The sequence below is a fragment of the Mirounga angustirostris genome, unplaced genomic scaffold (assembly GCF_029215605.1).
Source record: "Mirounga angustirostris isolate CCGP_5_RB_7025 unplaced genomic scaffold, mMirAng1.0.hap1 SCAF_5, whole genome shotgun sequence".
Classification (NCBI taxonomy): Eukaryota; Metazoa; Chordata; class Mammalia; order Carnivora; family Phocidae; genus Mirounga; species Mirounga angustirostris.
In genome coordinates this window covers 140,854,705-140,867,643 of record NW_026991713.1, presented here as the reverse complement: position 1 = coordinate 140,867,643, position 12,939 = coordinate 140,854,705, and the positions used below count along the sequence as shown (strand labels likewise).

Sequence of the window (12,939 nt, the reverse complement as noted above, 5' to 3'; positions counted from 1 at the left end):
GGCCTGACGCCGAGCCGCCACCGCCGAGCTCGCCGCGAAGCAAACAACACTCACTCGAGAAGTATTAGATGAAGTATTAGTATGTATTTATGCACAATAAAAACATTTACAAGTTGAACTGGAAATTTAAACATAAGAAGTTTAACAGCTTTTGTTTATTATATTAAATAACCAAAACACCTTTTATTCCCAAAATTGGTAAAGAATAAATAATATAATTTACAATATGGTACAAAAAATAATCAGGAAGGACAGGCATTCTGCTTTATACATACACTGTATATGTATATTTATAATCTATAAAACAAATTCACATCTCAAACAAGCCGAAAACCTCAGATGATATGGCTTAACGATTATTAAAGGAAACCGCGGTGAGTTCTGCCGCCCAGACCGCAAGCTCTAAGCCGCTGTCCCGCTACACAACACAGGGTCCAGGTTGCTGTAGTGCCTCGAACACAGCTTCTCGTGAGTCACCAATCACAGGACAGGTTCGCTGTGGGTTTCTTCCTTTTTTTCTTAAGACTAAGTGCCCTATTTTCTCTCAAATGCATCTGATAGATCTCAAGGTCTTTAAAAACAAAAAACCAGCAACTGCTGCTTTCCTCCTCTACTTGCTTCCAGTGTCTTTTATTCCATGACTTTTCTTGGCTTAAGTTTGGATTCCTTGCTGTGATCTAATTAAAAGATGCTATTCCACTGAAAAGGACGCCCTTTTCAGGATCCCAATGCTAAGCCGCTGGAGACATGGGAAAGCTTGCCTTTATTTCCAAATACCCCACTCCCTGAGCAAGTACTCTACACCTAGCAGATACAGAGAGGTGAGGGCGACGTCCTCGCCAATCTTACTGGAGTCACAAGCTGCATCTTCTAAGCTCATCACCTGCCAAAACAACTCCCTGGAGACCAGAGATAGTCTAGCTTTACAAAAGCTGAATCAGCAAAAAGATCCCAGACATCATTAGAGTGACTAGGGAAGGATTTTTCTGAGGAACAGATGTGGTCTTAATCACAGCATGCTCAAATGCACGAAGAAAGTCACAGGTGTACACCAAGACTACGACTCCCGTGGCACAGGCAGAGCAAGATACAGGAAGAGGGGAGTTTCTCTGCTTGCGTCTTTTGGAAAATTCTAGCCTTTAACAGCTGCTTATTTTTATACATATATATTCATTTAGGCTGGAAGAAAAAAGACTCACCCTTTGCTACTAATGATGCCACTTTCCCTTAACACAGCAAGCAATTGCTTACACCTGTCAGGTTGCTGCAGAAGTGGCAGAATTCTCTGGAATCGTGTCAGCTTTGCTACAGGTGAGAAGAATCAGTCCACTGTCCTCCCTAACCCACCCTCCCCCGGATGACACTCCAGATGGAGTCTGTGGTTAAGCCCCTAGTGGATGGTGCCACTGAAGAGCCTACCAAAGCTGATCCCAAGTCTCTAGTTTTCTTCCTTTTAGGTATCACTGAAAACTGGTGCCAGCCTACCCGCTAGACTGCCTCGGGTGTCCCCTGATGAAAGCGGCTCAGGACTCCTACAGTCTCCAGCAACGCACACACTGCCATCAAGTACTGCCCCTAGCATCGATGCTGTAATGGTACTGGGGGTCTCTGGTCCCCCACAGTGGGGGTACGAGCAAGTTAGTAGTGGCCTACACTTGGCCTGGTGTCCTCACCTACCACAGACCTAACAAAGTCAGATGCCCAGAGAGATCCACTGATATCACTTCCAGAAGGTGCTAAGTTCAGGAAGCTAATAGATAGATCGCTAAACCATACAAGTTAGTTTAAAGATACTCTGGTTCAAACGATGCTCTCTCTTTAATAAAGGGACACCATGTCCCTCTCTTACACATCTCCAGAACTTTGGGACTTTTTGTAAGAGCCCAGAAGAGCTGCCCACGGTGGGTCTTATTAGTGATGTTTGTACCTAGAACCAGACCTGAAAAAAGAAAACCATGTTACAGGCAAGAGCTCTGAAACACTGGAGATGAAGGAAGGAACCTCCTCTGTCTGGAGGCCCCACTGCCCTCTCTTTCCTCTGTGGCCGGGGTGAATGACGCAGCCTATAGCCTGGAGGGGCTGCAGTTGGCTGCTAAGACCTTGGGACCAGGAGCATCCCCTCTGCTTGCACACATAAAAGACCTTTTCTGTTCTTTTCCATGCTGCCTCACCTCTTCATCATGGACAGGGAGAAAAGCCCGTGCAGAGGGCTGGGACTGGCCTGGGCGGCTGCCACTCCACTGCTAGTCGGGAAGAGGAAAGAGAAACTGTCCTCCGTTCAGGTGGGTTTCAGAAGCCAAGCTGGTCTGGACTGCAGGTGGAGAGTGAAGCAGCAGGTGGGATGGTGGTGCACAGGTTATACCTGACCAACACCATAGCACTGGCTGCTGGCCACAATGGATGGGGGGCTGGATGGGCTTTTGTCTGTTGAGCCTCCCAAGGCTGAGAACAAAGCAGCCCTGTCAGCTCCATTCTGGGCACCGACCCGTCGGCAGTGATGACCAACGGTCACCCAAGGGGGCCTGAGGAGTACATGAGAGGGAAGTGGTTTTAGCGTGCTCTGACTGCACCCAGGGTCTGCGCCTTGCTCGCGTTCCCTGCGCTGGAAGAAGAGAAACAGAGGACCACGGGATGGGAGGAAACACGAAGGAGGAAATGTATGCAGCAGGTGGACTCTGCACGGAAGCCCGTGGAAGGAAGAGGAGATGCTGAAGAGGCGAAGACCTTCCCTGGAAAGGCAGCGCATGTCAGCGGCTAGCCAGCAGCCCCCTGGCGGTTCAGGGACTCGCAGCCGAAGGCTCGGCTTCAACACAGGAAGGAAACCATGAACTCTCTTCTTCACTGTCTCCTAATTCTCAAAACATAAGGAAAACCTTTTTCCAACCACTTTAGCAGGGTTTTTTTCTGAAAGTCCACACAAGCTGCACAAAACAGGATTCTCTCCTCCTTCCCGTTAAGTCAGTCAGAATAAACCTCCAGGTGGGAGAACACACTAGGCAAGGGTCAGTGTTTCTGGGGTGATGGCACCAGGGACGCTGCCCTGTGATCCACGCGTCCTCGCAAGTGTCCGCTAAGGGTGCAGACACTACCAGGCAGAGCCCAGGCCATGCCCAGCTGTCCTTCCCCGTCATGTGCAGAGAGAGCAACCGAAAGGTGCATAGGTTTGGCAGAAAAAAGCAGTGGTGGCTGAAAGTGTCCCTGCAGAGAGCAGGGAGGCTGGGACTCCCTGGGCCTTGGCCGCCGCACACCCACTCCTTTCCCTCGGAAAGAAAACCCACTGCAACGTCCAACATGGTGACGGGGGTGGAAGTGCGGCCGGCAAGCGCTATCCCACGGCTGGCAGGGAGTGGCTCTGATGCCACAGCAGTGTTTGACACAGGCCCTCTGACAGAACCTGTCCTCACCTCCCGGGCCACCGCGGCCCTCTGCCCATCGGGACGCAGCTTCCTGCATGTTGTCTGTTCTGGGGCACAGAGAGTCCTCTGCTCAGACCGTCTTCTGGGGGGTCCTGGGCTGGATTTCTGTTTTCTCTAGCCTGGAGAGGGCTACACATACCACAGTGGAGGACCACCAGCCCTCCTCTGCAGCCTCCAGGATGCCCCAGCAGGGGTGAGGTCTGGTCACTGGGACAGGTCACCGACGGGGGGGCCACCTCCACTGCCATCAAACAGAACCTCTCGGCGGCCGGGCTCAGCGATGGACAGTTCTTGGGCCAAATCGTTGAATCGAGATATGTAATCAATGCTGTTTTCATTCATCATGCACACCAGCTGGGAATCCACAACCTGCGGGGCAGAGGACACGAGGGAAGGCGACGTCAGCGGGTGGCTGGCCACCACAGCAGGGACTTCAGTGGGAGATGAGTGGACCAGTGAAGACTAGAACCTGATCAATGAGCCATGTGACACCGGCCCAGCACTCTCGGGAGAACTGCAGAATCTCCTCTGTCCTTTTGAACACTCCCTCTTTTGATAAGTGTGCATGAGAGCCGACCAGGGGACTGGCGCCATGCGCCGCCGGGCCAGAGTGGTGGTGCCCAGCACAGACTGTGGACCCTCAATAAGCAATGAGGCAAAGGGCACACAGTGGGGTGCAGAGACTGCGGGGTGGCCTGAAGGACATGGGAGCTGAGGAAGTGGGTGGGGTTTGCCCCAGGGCCAGGAAGCACATACCCATAAAACAGCAAGTGCAAAGACCCTGAGATGAGAATGGGCTTCGGCTCTTCAAGAAACAAAGCTGGCAGATGAGACAACAAGTCAGGCCAAGAAAGGAAAGCAAGGATAAAGACCAGAGTGTGTACAACAGAGCTTCAGGAGCTAGGTTATTCTGTGGACAGATACACGAAAGTCTGTCTTCAGGGTGTACCGTCTGCCTCTTTTGCTCAAGCAGAAGGCTCACGAGGATGGGGCCGTGGTTTTGTTCACTTGTGCCTAGAGCAGTGCCCGGCACAGAGTATGCCCTGGATAAGTATTTGTTACAGAATTGCAGGACACGACAAACGAATGAGAAGCCTTCAGAAAATTCTGAATAGAGCTATGGCACGAACTGGATTTTAAACTTTCATGACAGGGGCACCTGGCTGGCTCAGTCGGACGAGTGTGCAACTTATGATCTGGGGGTCATGAGTTCGGGTCCCACACTGGGGGTAGAGATTACTTTAATAAACAAACTTTAAGCGGGCGCCTGGGTGGCTCAGATGGTTAAGCGTCTGCCTTCGGCTCAGGTCATGATCCCAGGGTCCCGGGATCGAGTCCCGCATTGGGCTCCCTGCTCCTTGGGAGCCTGCTTCTCCCTCTGCCTCTCTCTCTCTCTCTCTCTGTCATGAATAAATAAAAAAAAATCTTAAAAAAAAAAAAACAAAAAAACAAACTTTAAGCTTTCTATGGAAAATTTTAAACTAAAATTTGTTTTCAAAAAGCAGAGTGACTAGTGCCTGTCTTCCCCATACAGGCCCATCATCAGCTTCCATCACTATCAGTGTGGGCCGATCTGGCCCCACCTTTCCCACCCACCCCTCATGCCCACTCTGTTCAAACCCCATCAGATGGGCCTGGGGTGGACCTGGGGTAGGCCTGGGAGAAACGGGTGAATCTGGGGTGGACCTGGTGTGGGCCTGGGATGGACCTGGTGTGGGCATGGGATGAACCTGGGGTGAGCCTGGGGTGGGCCTGGGTGAAACGGGTGAATCTGGGGTGAGCCTGGGGTGGACCTGGTGTGGGCATGGGGTGAACCTGGGGTAGACCTGGGGTGGGTCTGGGTGAAACGGGTGAATCTGGGGTGAGCTTGGGGTGAACCTGGAATGGGCCGGGGTGAATCTGGGGTGAGCCTGGGGTGGACCTGGTGTGGGCATGGGGTGAACCTGGGGTGGGCCTGGGGTAGACCTGGGGTGGGTCTGGGTGAAACGGGTGAATCTGGGGTGAGCCTGGGGTGGACCTGGTGTGGGCATGGGGTGAACCTGGAGTGGGCCAGGGTGAATCTGGGGTGAGCCTGGGGTGGACCTGGGGTGGGTATGGGGTGGACCTGGGGTGGGCCCACGAGTCTGCACTTGTAACAGCCCCAGGTACTGCTTCCGTTGCCCTGGAGACTGCCCAGAACAGCAGGGTCCTGAGGAGCTGTCTCCAGGTATGTGTGGCAGGCCCATCTGCATAGAAGCCGAGGGTTTGTAAGCATACACACCCACACCCACATGCACGAAGAGGAAAGATGGGCTTCTTGTGTGACATCAGAGCCATGAGTGGTCTGAGACACATTGCAGCATGCAAGGAGGGCGTATGCTGCTGCTTCTTGGTCTGTGTCTCTATTTCGGTAGAATTTCTAGTCACGTCACCGCTCAGCTCAGAATTCTCCAAAGCCTCCCCATGAGATGCCAGTCAAGATAAGGAGAAGCTGAGATGTCCGTGGGAAAGAGCGGTGAGCTCTGTTTGATCCAGGGCCCCGTGGGGAATCTGACTACGAAATCTGAGAGAGACCCACCAACACCGGCACGTCCCAGGGAAGCAGTATTTGCGGGATGCTGCTCCAGGCCTCTGACAACAGAACTAGGCCCACCCGAGGGGGTGGGGTTCTCTATGGAGAATCCTTTCCCTCTTACGCACATGCTCCACCTCCGTCTCTCTCAGAGCGCTGCGCTCTGTGCCCCTGTCCTCGCGAGTCCTACTTGCTCCCCAACACACTCGCTCCTCGTGGGGTGGAGGCCTGGGCGGCTCCGAGTGGACAAACAGCGAGAGGCATCACAGACCGAGTCTCGCCTCCACATCAACAGTCCGCCACCACCCCGAGCCACTTTTTAGCTCAGCGGGCGGCAGCCTCATGCCACCACATAGGGAGATGCGGCTGGAAGGCCTCCCTGCCCGTCAGGCGGCAGCACGGAGGACGTACCACCCACAATGGCCACGTCCTCCTTGAAAATCAGCAGCAGCCCTGGACAGACCAGGAAACCGAGGCACTACCTGCCCCAGGTCACGCAGCTGCTGAAGGGGAGAAGAGACCCAAGGCCTGTGCTGGCCACCAGCATAGGCCCCGCAGTCCACCCGACTCCAGGGCTTTCCAGGTTCCGAGGCCTCCAGCGCGGAGCTGTTACCTCACGTCCCTCATCTGCCGCCACGCGGGAAAGAATTCTGGCCCAGGGCGGCCAGAGCTTCCCTGGTCAGGAGAACTCCGAGTCCTAAGAACACAAGGGTCCCGCCCGAGGCATCCGGCCACCTCCAGAAGGCGGGCTGCTGGTCAAGTCGGAGCTAAGGCCACGCGCCTACCTCAGCAACATCAGCCAGGGACCGGGACACAAACGAGTCTCTCGAGTTCCCATCCAGCAAGCTGGGGCCCAGCAGGGAGGTGCCGCTGTGGGTCCCTGCAGGAGTTGGCAGCATCTTCCGGCTCTTCTCTGGGGAGATGAAGCTTGCTGCCAAAAGGAGGAGAAGACATCCTGAGACCGGCTTGCCTAGTCCAGTCCAAGTGGAGGACCCCGCAGGCTGCGTGTGGATGGCCCTGCCAGGCCCCTTCCAGGCATCTACCTGTACGCTCATGCAGCCACAGGGCTTTGGATGGAGTTGTTGTGTGGTCCCTGGCCTCTCTCACATGGAGAGCCCCGGGGAGTTTTCCGTGCAGCACGTGAGAGTCGGCTTCGTACTCCCGGGAGCCCTGCCTCATCCCACTGCCGGGTCACCACCCTCACCTCCGTATGAGGTGGTTCCGATTTCTCATAATTTCTATTTGACTTTGCAGACACCTGCACTGTTCTATGTGACTTCCATCTCAGCAAACCCTCGTCGGTGCTGCCTCCCTGGCACCACCCAGACCTCCCGCATCAATCTGGGTCTCCAGGTGTGGTGCCCACATGGGTGCCAACCAGGCTCATGTGTAAAACCACCCCTTTTTAGGGCTGCCAGCATCCCCCACCACACAAGCACCCCGGCTACCCTCTAAAGAATGCTGGGTGCGCTGATCCCACACGTGCCACAGGAGCTCGCCCCGCACAGGCCACTGAGGCCGGTGTGGCTGTCCCTGGCAGCCCTCCCACCACATGAACACCTGGTGCCCGGGGAGGGGCGCCCGTCCACGCCATGAGACAGTGGGAACATCTGCTTCAGGACACCAGACTGAGGATGGGAAGAGGGGGAGCTGAGAGCTCGAAGAGCCGTCTTCTACCCCACCGCCAATGGCAAGAGCAGAAAGCCCGAGCAGGCAGGAGCCGGAGAGCGGGCAGCCCGGAGAAGGGCACGGGAGACTGAGTGCGGACATGGGCCCATCTCAGCCCGGGCTGAGTGTCACGTGGGTGTCCATGTTCACGCAAGCTCAGTGACGTGCACGCCAGAGGCCTCGGCGCCCCCCTCCCCCACCGTGTGACTGACTTGGGATAAACCCTGAACCCAGCAGCTCTGCTGGGACTTCAGACTCCAGTCCCCACCCAGGTGCGCCACGGGGAGCCCGCCCATGCCCTGCTGCGCCCTCCACTCACCAAACAAGCTGCTGAGCGATGAGTCTGTGGGGTCACTGGGGCACCACTGGGGGTCATGGGTCGGGGAGGCGATCCAATCGGGCTGGGGGCTGCTGGATGGGGAGGGAAGACTCTTGGAGCTGTCACTTCCATTCAGTTTTGCTGGAGAAAGAGAAACTCCCTCACCTGTCAACCGAAACGCAGGATCAGAGATGGCGTGGTGGGTGAACGGCACCCCACTTCCCCCACCTGCCACCCAGAAATCAGCATTGTGGCACAAGCACTGGATATGTGTGGGGGGCCCATGGAGGACAAACGGGACTGCCCTGCAGAGGGGGCCTGTGGAGGCAGGGGCCATGTGCCCACCTCAGGGAATGGCAGTGGCCGCAACTATGCTGATGCGGCAGACCCCGTGCACCCCCAACGCTCTTGCTGGCGCCGACACCAACCACACCAGCACACACCAGTGCGCACGTCCCCATGTCACCAACAGAAGTAAGGTGCGAAGGGGAGCGCTGAGTTCTCTGTGAATCCACAGCCCAAAGCAGACCAGCGAGTGCCGTCCCACAGAACCCGTGAGGCCAAAGCCCCCACAGGTCCCAGTCCACCCCCACTGCCAGGACCCGCACGACCTCAAGCTGTCCACCCAGATTCAGAACCAAGCAGAAAAAGGCCCCATCTGAGCCGTGGGCTGCAGAGGCCTGGCGGGCCTGCTCTCTGTCCTCGAGGCCGTGAAGAGCCACAGTACCCATCTGCTCCTCATCTGCTGGGGCTGCCCCCTGCCAGGATGGGCAGCACCCCACAGGCGGCAGATGCTCCACACTCAAGAGGGAATGCTGGACAGGGGGGTGCCCAGCAAGTGTGCAGACACCCTGGCGGGAAGTCAGAACCCCACGGGCCCTCACCGTACTGGCCAGAGCTGATGGCAATTTCAATGATGGAGTCGCTGATGTGTGTGGCGGGCTCGCCCTGTGAGAGCACGTCCTCGGGCGGCCCGGGCAGGGAGATGTCCAGCAGCGCGGAGACGTTGGGTGGGGACAGGCGGCTGCTGGAGCCCTCTGGCACAGGCAGGGGTGCGGGGGGCCCGTTGTGGAGAGGAGCCTTGGACAGCTCGGATAAGGACAGCACGGGTGAGCCCTGGATGGGGGGTGGGGGGGACACAACAGATGATCAGGAACACGGAATGGAAAATTGGCCTCAGCCCCACACGGCAGTGACTGAGTGACAGGCGATTCGACAGAGAAATGAGAATACCACACCACCTCTCCCTGTGGGGTCACTGGGGCACCACTGGGAGTCTCCCTGCTCTGCAAGATACACACTCAGTGGATTTACTTCTCCTGAAGCCACGCTAGTCATGGCAGCCTTGGAGGGCCCAGGCCGAGGGGGGCGGCGGCCAGGGAGGGGGGCGGCTGGCCCTGCCTCCACGGCCGGTGGGACAGCTGGTAATCCGGACAGAAGAGCGCCCGGGAGCACTATGGCTGACGACTTCCATCCCTGTGGCCCCAAACAGTCCTTCCAGGAGCGCGTCTGAAATAGGCTGCCTTATGAAGGGGCAGGAAGCCTCAGATGGGAGCTATGTGTTTGTCTAGGCAAGGTGGGTGGAAGAACGGCGCTGCGGGGCCTTGAGGGATGTGTGTTCTTGCCACCACCTGGCAGTCCAAGGGAGTGAGGCTAGGGCCACGGGAAGACCACGAGGGTGGGGGGCCTGGCATAGAGGGGGTCCCGGGGCAGCTGCACTGCTCCACAGCCAAGAGCACCCTCTACCTGGAAACCGTCCGTCACCGGCTCCTGCTCAGGCCTCGAGGGGACACTGATGAATGGGTCGCTCGTGCCCTACAACAACACGAGGAAAGCCAGTGGGCCCCAGGCCTACAGGCTCCTAGCAGCCAGAGAGCCAGGATGTTACTGCTGTCAGGGTTAGGTCACCAAGTCCCCACAAGTGCGGCTGTCCGTTCAAAGAGCAACCCCAGTCCCAGCAGAGCCTAAGCATGGGGGGCAGGGGGGTCAGAGGTGTGCGGGTCAGGGAGGCACGGAGTGTACTGCCCGCCGGTGCGGCCAAAGCTACTTCACGAACTGAGTGACGTCTGCAGGGAGACAAAGCTCCGTGCCTGCCTCAGCATCACAGCAAGCCTGTCCCACTGCGTCCGTCCATGGCTCTCCCCTCGGGGCCACACGGCGCTCACCCAACGCCACAGCCTCCCTGGTCCAGGCACTCTCCTGGAGCCTCTCAGGGCCCATCACCTCCTCAGGCAGAACTGGAGTCCAGCATGACCTCAGTCCCATGGCCTCGGCACCCACCCCTCTGGAAAGTGACTGACCTGTCCCAGAAGGTGGCGGGGATGTGGAAAAGCCATGCTAAACATACTTACCCTGACAGCGGGGATGGAATCTCCATTCTGGTGGGTGCTGGTGGAGTCCTGACCTGGGACGGTGGGAGTCACCTCATCTGAAGACAGCGGAGAGATGCCGGACAAGCCCTCAGCGTCCAAGACAGGGAGGGGGCTCCCAGGGATGATGCCGGCACTTTTAGCTGCTAAGTCAATAGCACCTGGCAACAGGAAGGACATTTCGAACCTGAGTTCCAGGGACACCCTGACAGGCCCCAAGGGGCTCATGAAACAGCCTCTGCCTCACACCTCATTTCCAAGCAAGGACAAAGGCTCTCGTGTTCTCTCTGAACGGTAACAGGACACACAGGCTTGGAGGCGAACAGAAAGCTCGCTCGGAACCCTCCCGTGGTGTCTGTCGTGCTGGTAACAGAAACTTACTGGCCAGGTGGCCCGTGGCCGGGGGTGGAAGGACCTTGGGCACAATCGGCCGAGACAGGGCTGCTTTGGTCAGGGAAGAATGGATGGGCCTGAACGAGCCTCTCCCTGCGGGGAAAGAGCAGAAGCAGATGCATCAGCCCGCACCCTCCGAACGCACAACAGGGGCCGTGGAGCGTTTCCTTTCAAGTCACAGTCACGGGAACTGAGCCTTGTCAGAAGCCGACTTGGGAAGTCCCAGGTCAGACAGGCCCCGACGAGGAGAAAGTCCCGGCCCCCGGGGACATAGCACCACCACGCTTGCCGGAGCTGCTGGAAGGCCGCAGTCCTCACGCCACACCACGGGGGGCCTTTTGGAGGGGGGGGTGCGCCTGACCTGAGTGGCAGGCGGAGCCACAAATCCTGCACCAGGACTCTGCCGCTGCAGCCCCCACCAGACTTCCTGCAGCTGAGAGCGAGCATGAGAAGCCGTCGACGCTCACAGTGCCTACGTGGCACGCGTGTCACTCAGCCGTGCCCGCTGTGTGAGACAGCGTACTTCCCAGAGCCAGGGCCTCTCCCACACCACAGACCTGCCCACACACCACCACCCACCAGGCGTCCGCGCCTGCCCCTCCGTGGCCCGGGCCCAGCACACTCAGGCTTTGTGGACAGAAGGGACAAAGGGATGCTCGGGATGTCCTGCAAAGAGCCGAGGACACCAACATCTGCCGTTCCCGAAGACAGGGCCACGCACAGGAAAGGCGTGAACAGTTACCCAAGGAGCCCAGGTGCTTACCAGTCACGGAGGAATTGGATAGGATGGAAAAGGAACAGACGTTGTGGGACTGGTGCTCAGACGGTCGAGGAAGCAGTGTTCTCTGTGGAGAGAAGAATGTCGATAATCAGATGACGGGAAGACCCCAGTGCCAGCAATCACTCAGGAAACCGGTGACGGGCCATAAAGGACATTCCAGGTGAGAGGGAGCTGAGCGTGTCCAGATGGGGGCTCTGGCTCGAGGACACTGAGGACAGCTGTGCCTGTGGACCCCGAGCCCTGAACACTGGGCCTCTCTGAAAAGAACCCAAAGTAGTCAACCCTTCCATAGGGAACGCTGGAGGGATGTCAGGATGGCCCAGTGCTAACTCAGAACGCCCTCCCAGTGCTGTACGTCCATCATAAACACTGGGCATGGACTCTTACGAGACACACCCCCAGATCTGGGCCCCTTCGAGCTTGTGGCAAAAGAAATAAAGCGGCTCCTGGCAAGATGGACGAGCTAAGGGCGTGAGGCACTCCAACCCATCGCTGATGCAGTGCCCGCCCTCCCTGCTCATGGGCCCCGGTCTCCTGGTTCTGAGTCATGCAGGGCCAGTGTGGCAGCTGCCACCTCACAGGGAATTATGGAAACTGCTGGCACGGTCGTAGAAATAAAACATTAACACAAAGTATCTGCCACATCATTAGACACTCCCGGCTCTGGGTGCAAGGTGCATTCTCTGCTAACGGGCGAAGGATGTCTCCTTGCCCCTCGGGGTCAGCACAGAGCAGAGAGGAGGGGGTGCTACTGGGTCGCCAATGACACGGGAGGGCCAGCAGGTCTGTTCGGGTGCCAAGAGGCAGCGGGGTGACCCCTCGGGGTCAGCACAGAGCAGAGAGGAGGGGGTGCTACTGGGTCGCCAACAACACGGAGGGCCAGCAGGTCTGTTCGGGTGCCAGGAGGCAGCGGGGTGACCCGGTCACACAGCAAGGAGCTGCGGACGCGCACCATCTGGAAGGGCAGCAGGAAGTGCAAGGCTTGGTCGCGGGCTGCCATCCCGTCCTGCTGCCGGGAAAGCAGCAGGGAAACGAAGGGCTGTGTACCACTGACACTTTCTATCAAAACAGTAAACGCAGGAGACCACATACTATGTGTGGTTCCATTCATGTGAAATGCTCAGAAGAGCCCAATCCCCAGGGACAGAGAGCCTGAGTGCAGACAGTGCTTGCCCCGGGCAGGGGTGCATCTGAGGAGATGGCTATGGGCTTCCCTTGTGGAGAGACGGAAATGTCCTGGATCAGACAGCGGAGATGGCTGCTCTACCTGCAAGCCCTTTAGACCTTCGGACTACGTGACTCACGCATTGATAATCAAGCTGTTACAAAGCTAAACAAACACCACCACCATGGGCCATGCAGGCTCGCAACCCCAGACCAAGAGCCCAAGAGCCACAGAGCCACAGAACCACTGTCCAGCCAGGGCGGATTCCGTACTTCAC

General features: G+C 57.4%; 1 protein-coding gene across 4 annotated transcripts in view; it reads right to left on the bottom strand.

The window, feature by feature from the left end:
* Positions 1-53: 53 nt before the first annotated feature.
* CRAMP1 (cramped chromatin regulator homolog 1) overlaps positions 54-12,939 on the bottom strand; it is a 58,441-nt gene continuing 45,555 nt past the window's right edge. Inside the window, exons 14-21 of one of the 4 annotated variants that reach the window (XM_045874657.3) lie at positions 11,480-11,561; positions 10,705-10,809; positions 10,306-10,484; positions 9,701-9,769; positions 8,839-9,070; positions 7,955-8,119; positions 6,753-6,898; positions 54-3,785 (exon numbers count right to left, since the gene is read on the bottom strand). In XM_045874657.3, coding sequence (XP_045730613.2) covers positions 3,621-3,785; positions 6,753-6,898; positions 7,955-8,119; positions 8,839-9,070; positions 9,701-9,769; positions 10,306-10,484; positions 10,705-10,809; positions 11,480-11,561 — 1,143 coding nt within the window. In that variant the 3' untranslated portion in view covers positions 54-3,620. The remainder of the gene's footprint in view (positions 3,786-6,752; positions 6,899-7,954; positions 8,120-8,838; positions 9,071-9,700; positions 9,770-10,305; positions 10,485-10,704; positions 10,810-11,479; positions 11,562-12,939) is intronic. The other 3 variants (XM_045874659.3, XM_064592298.1, XM_064592297.1) reach the window with 3 other exon arrangements.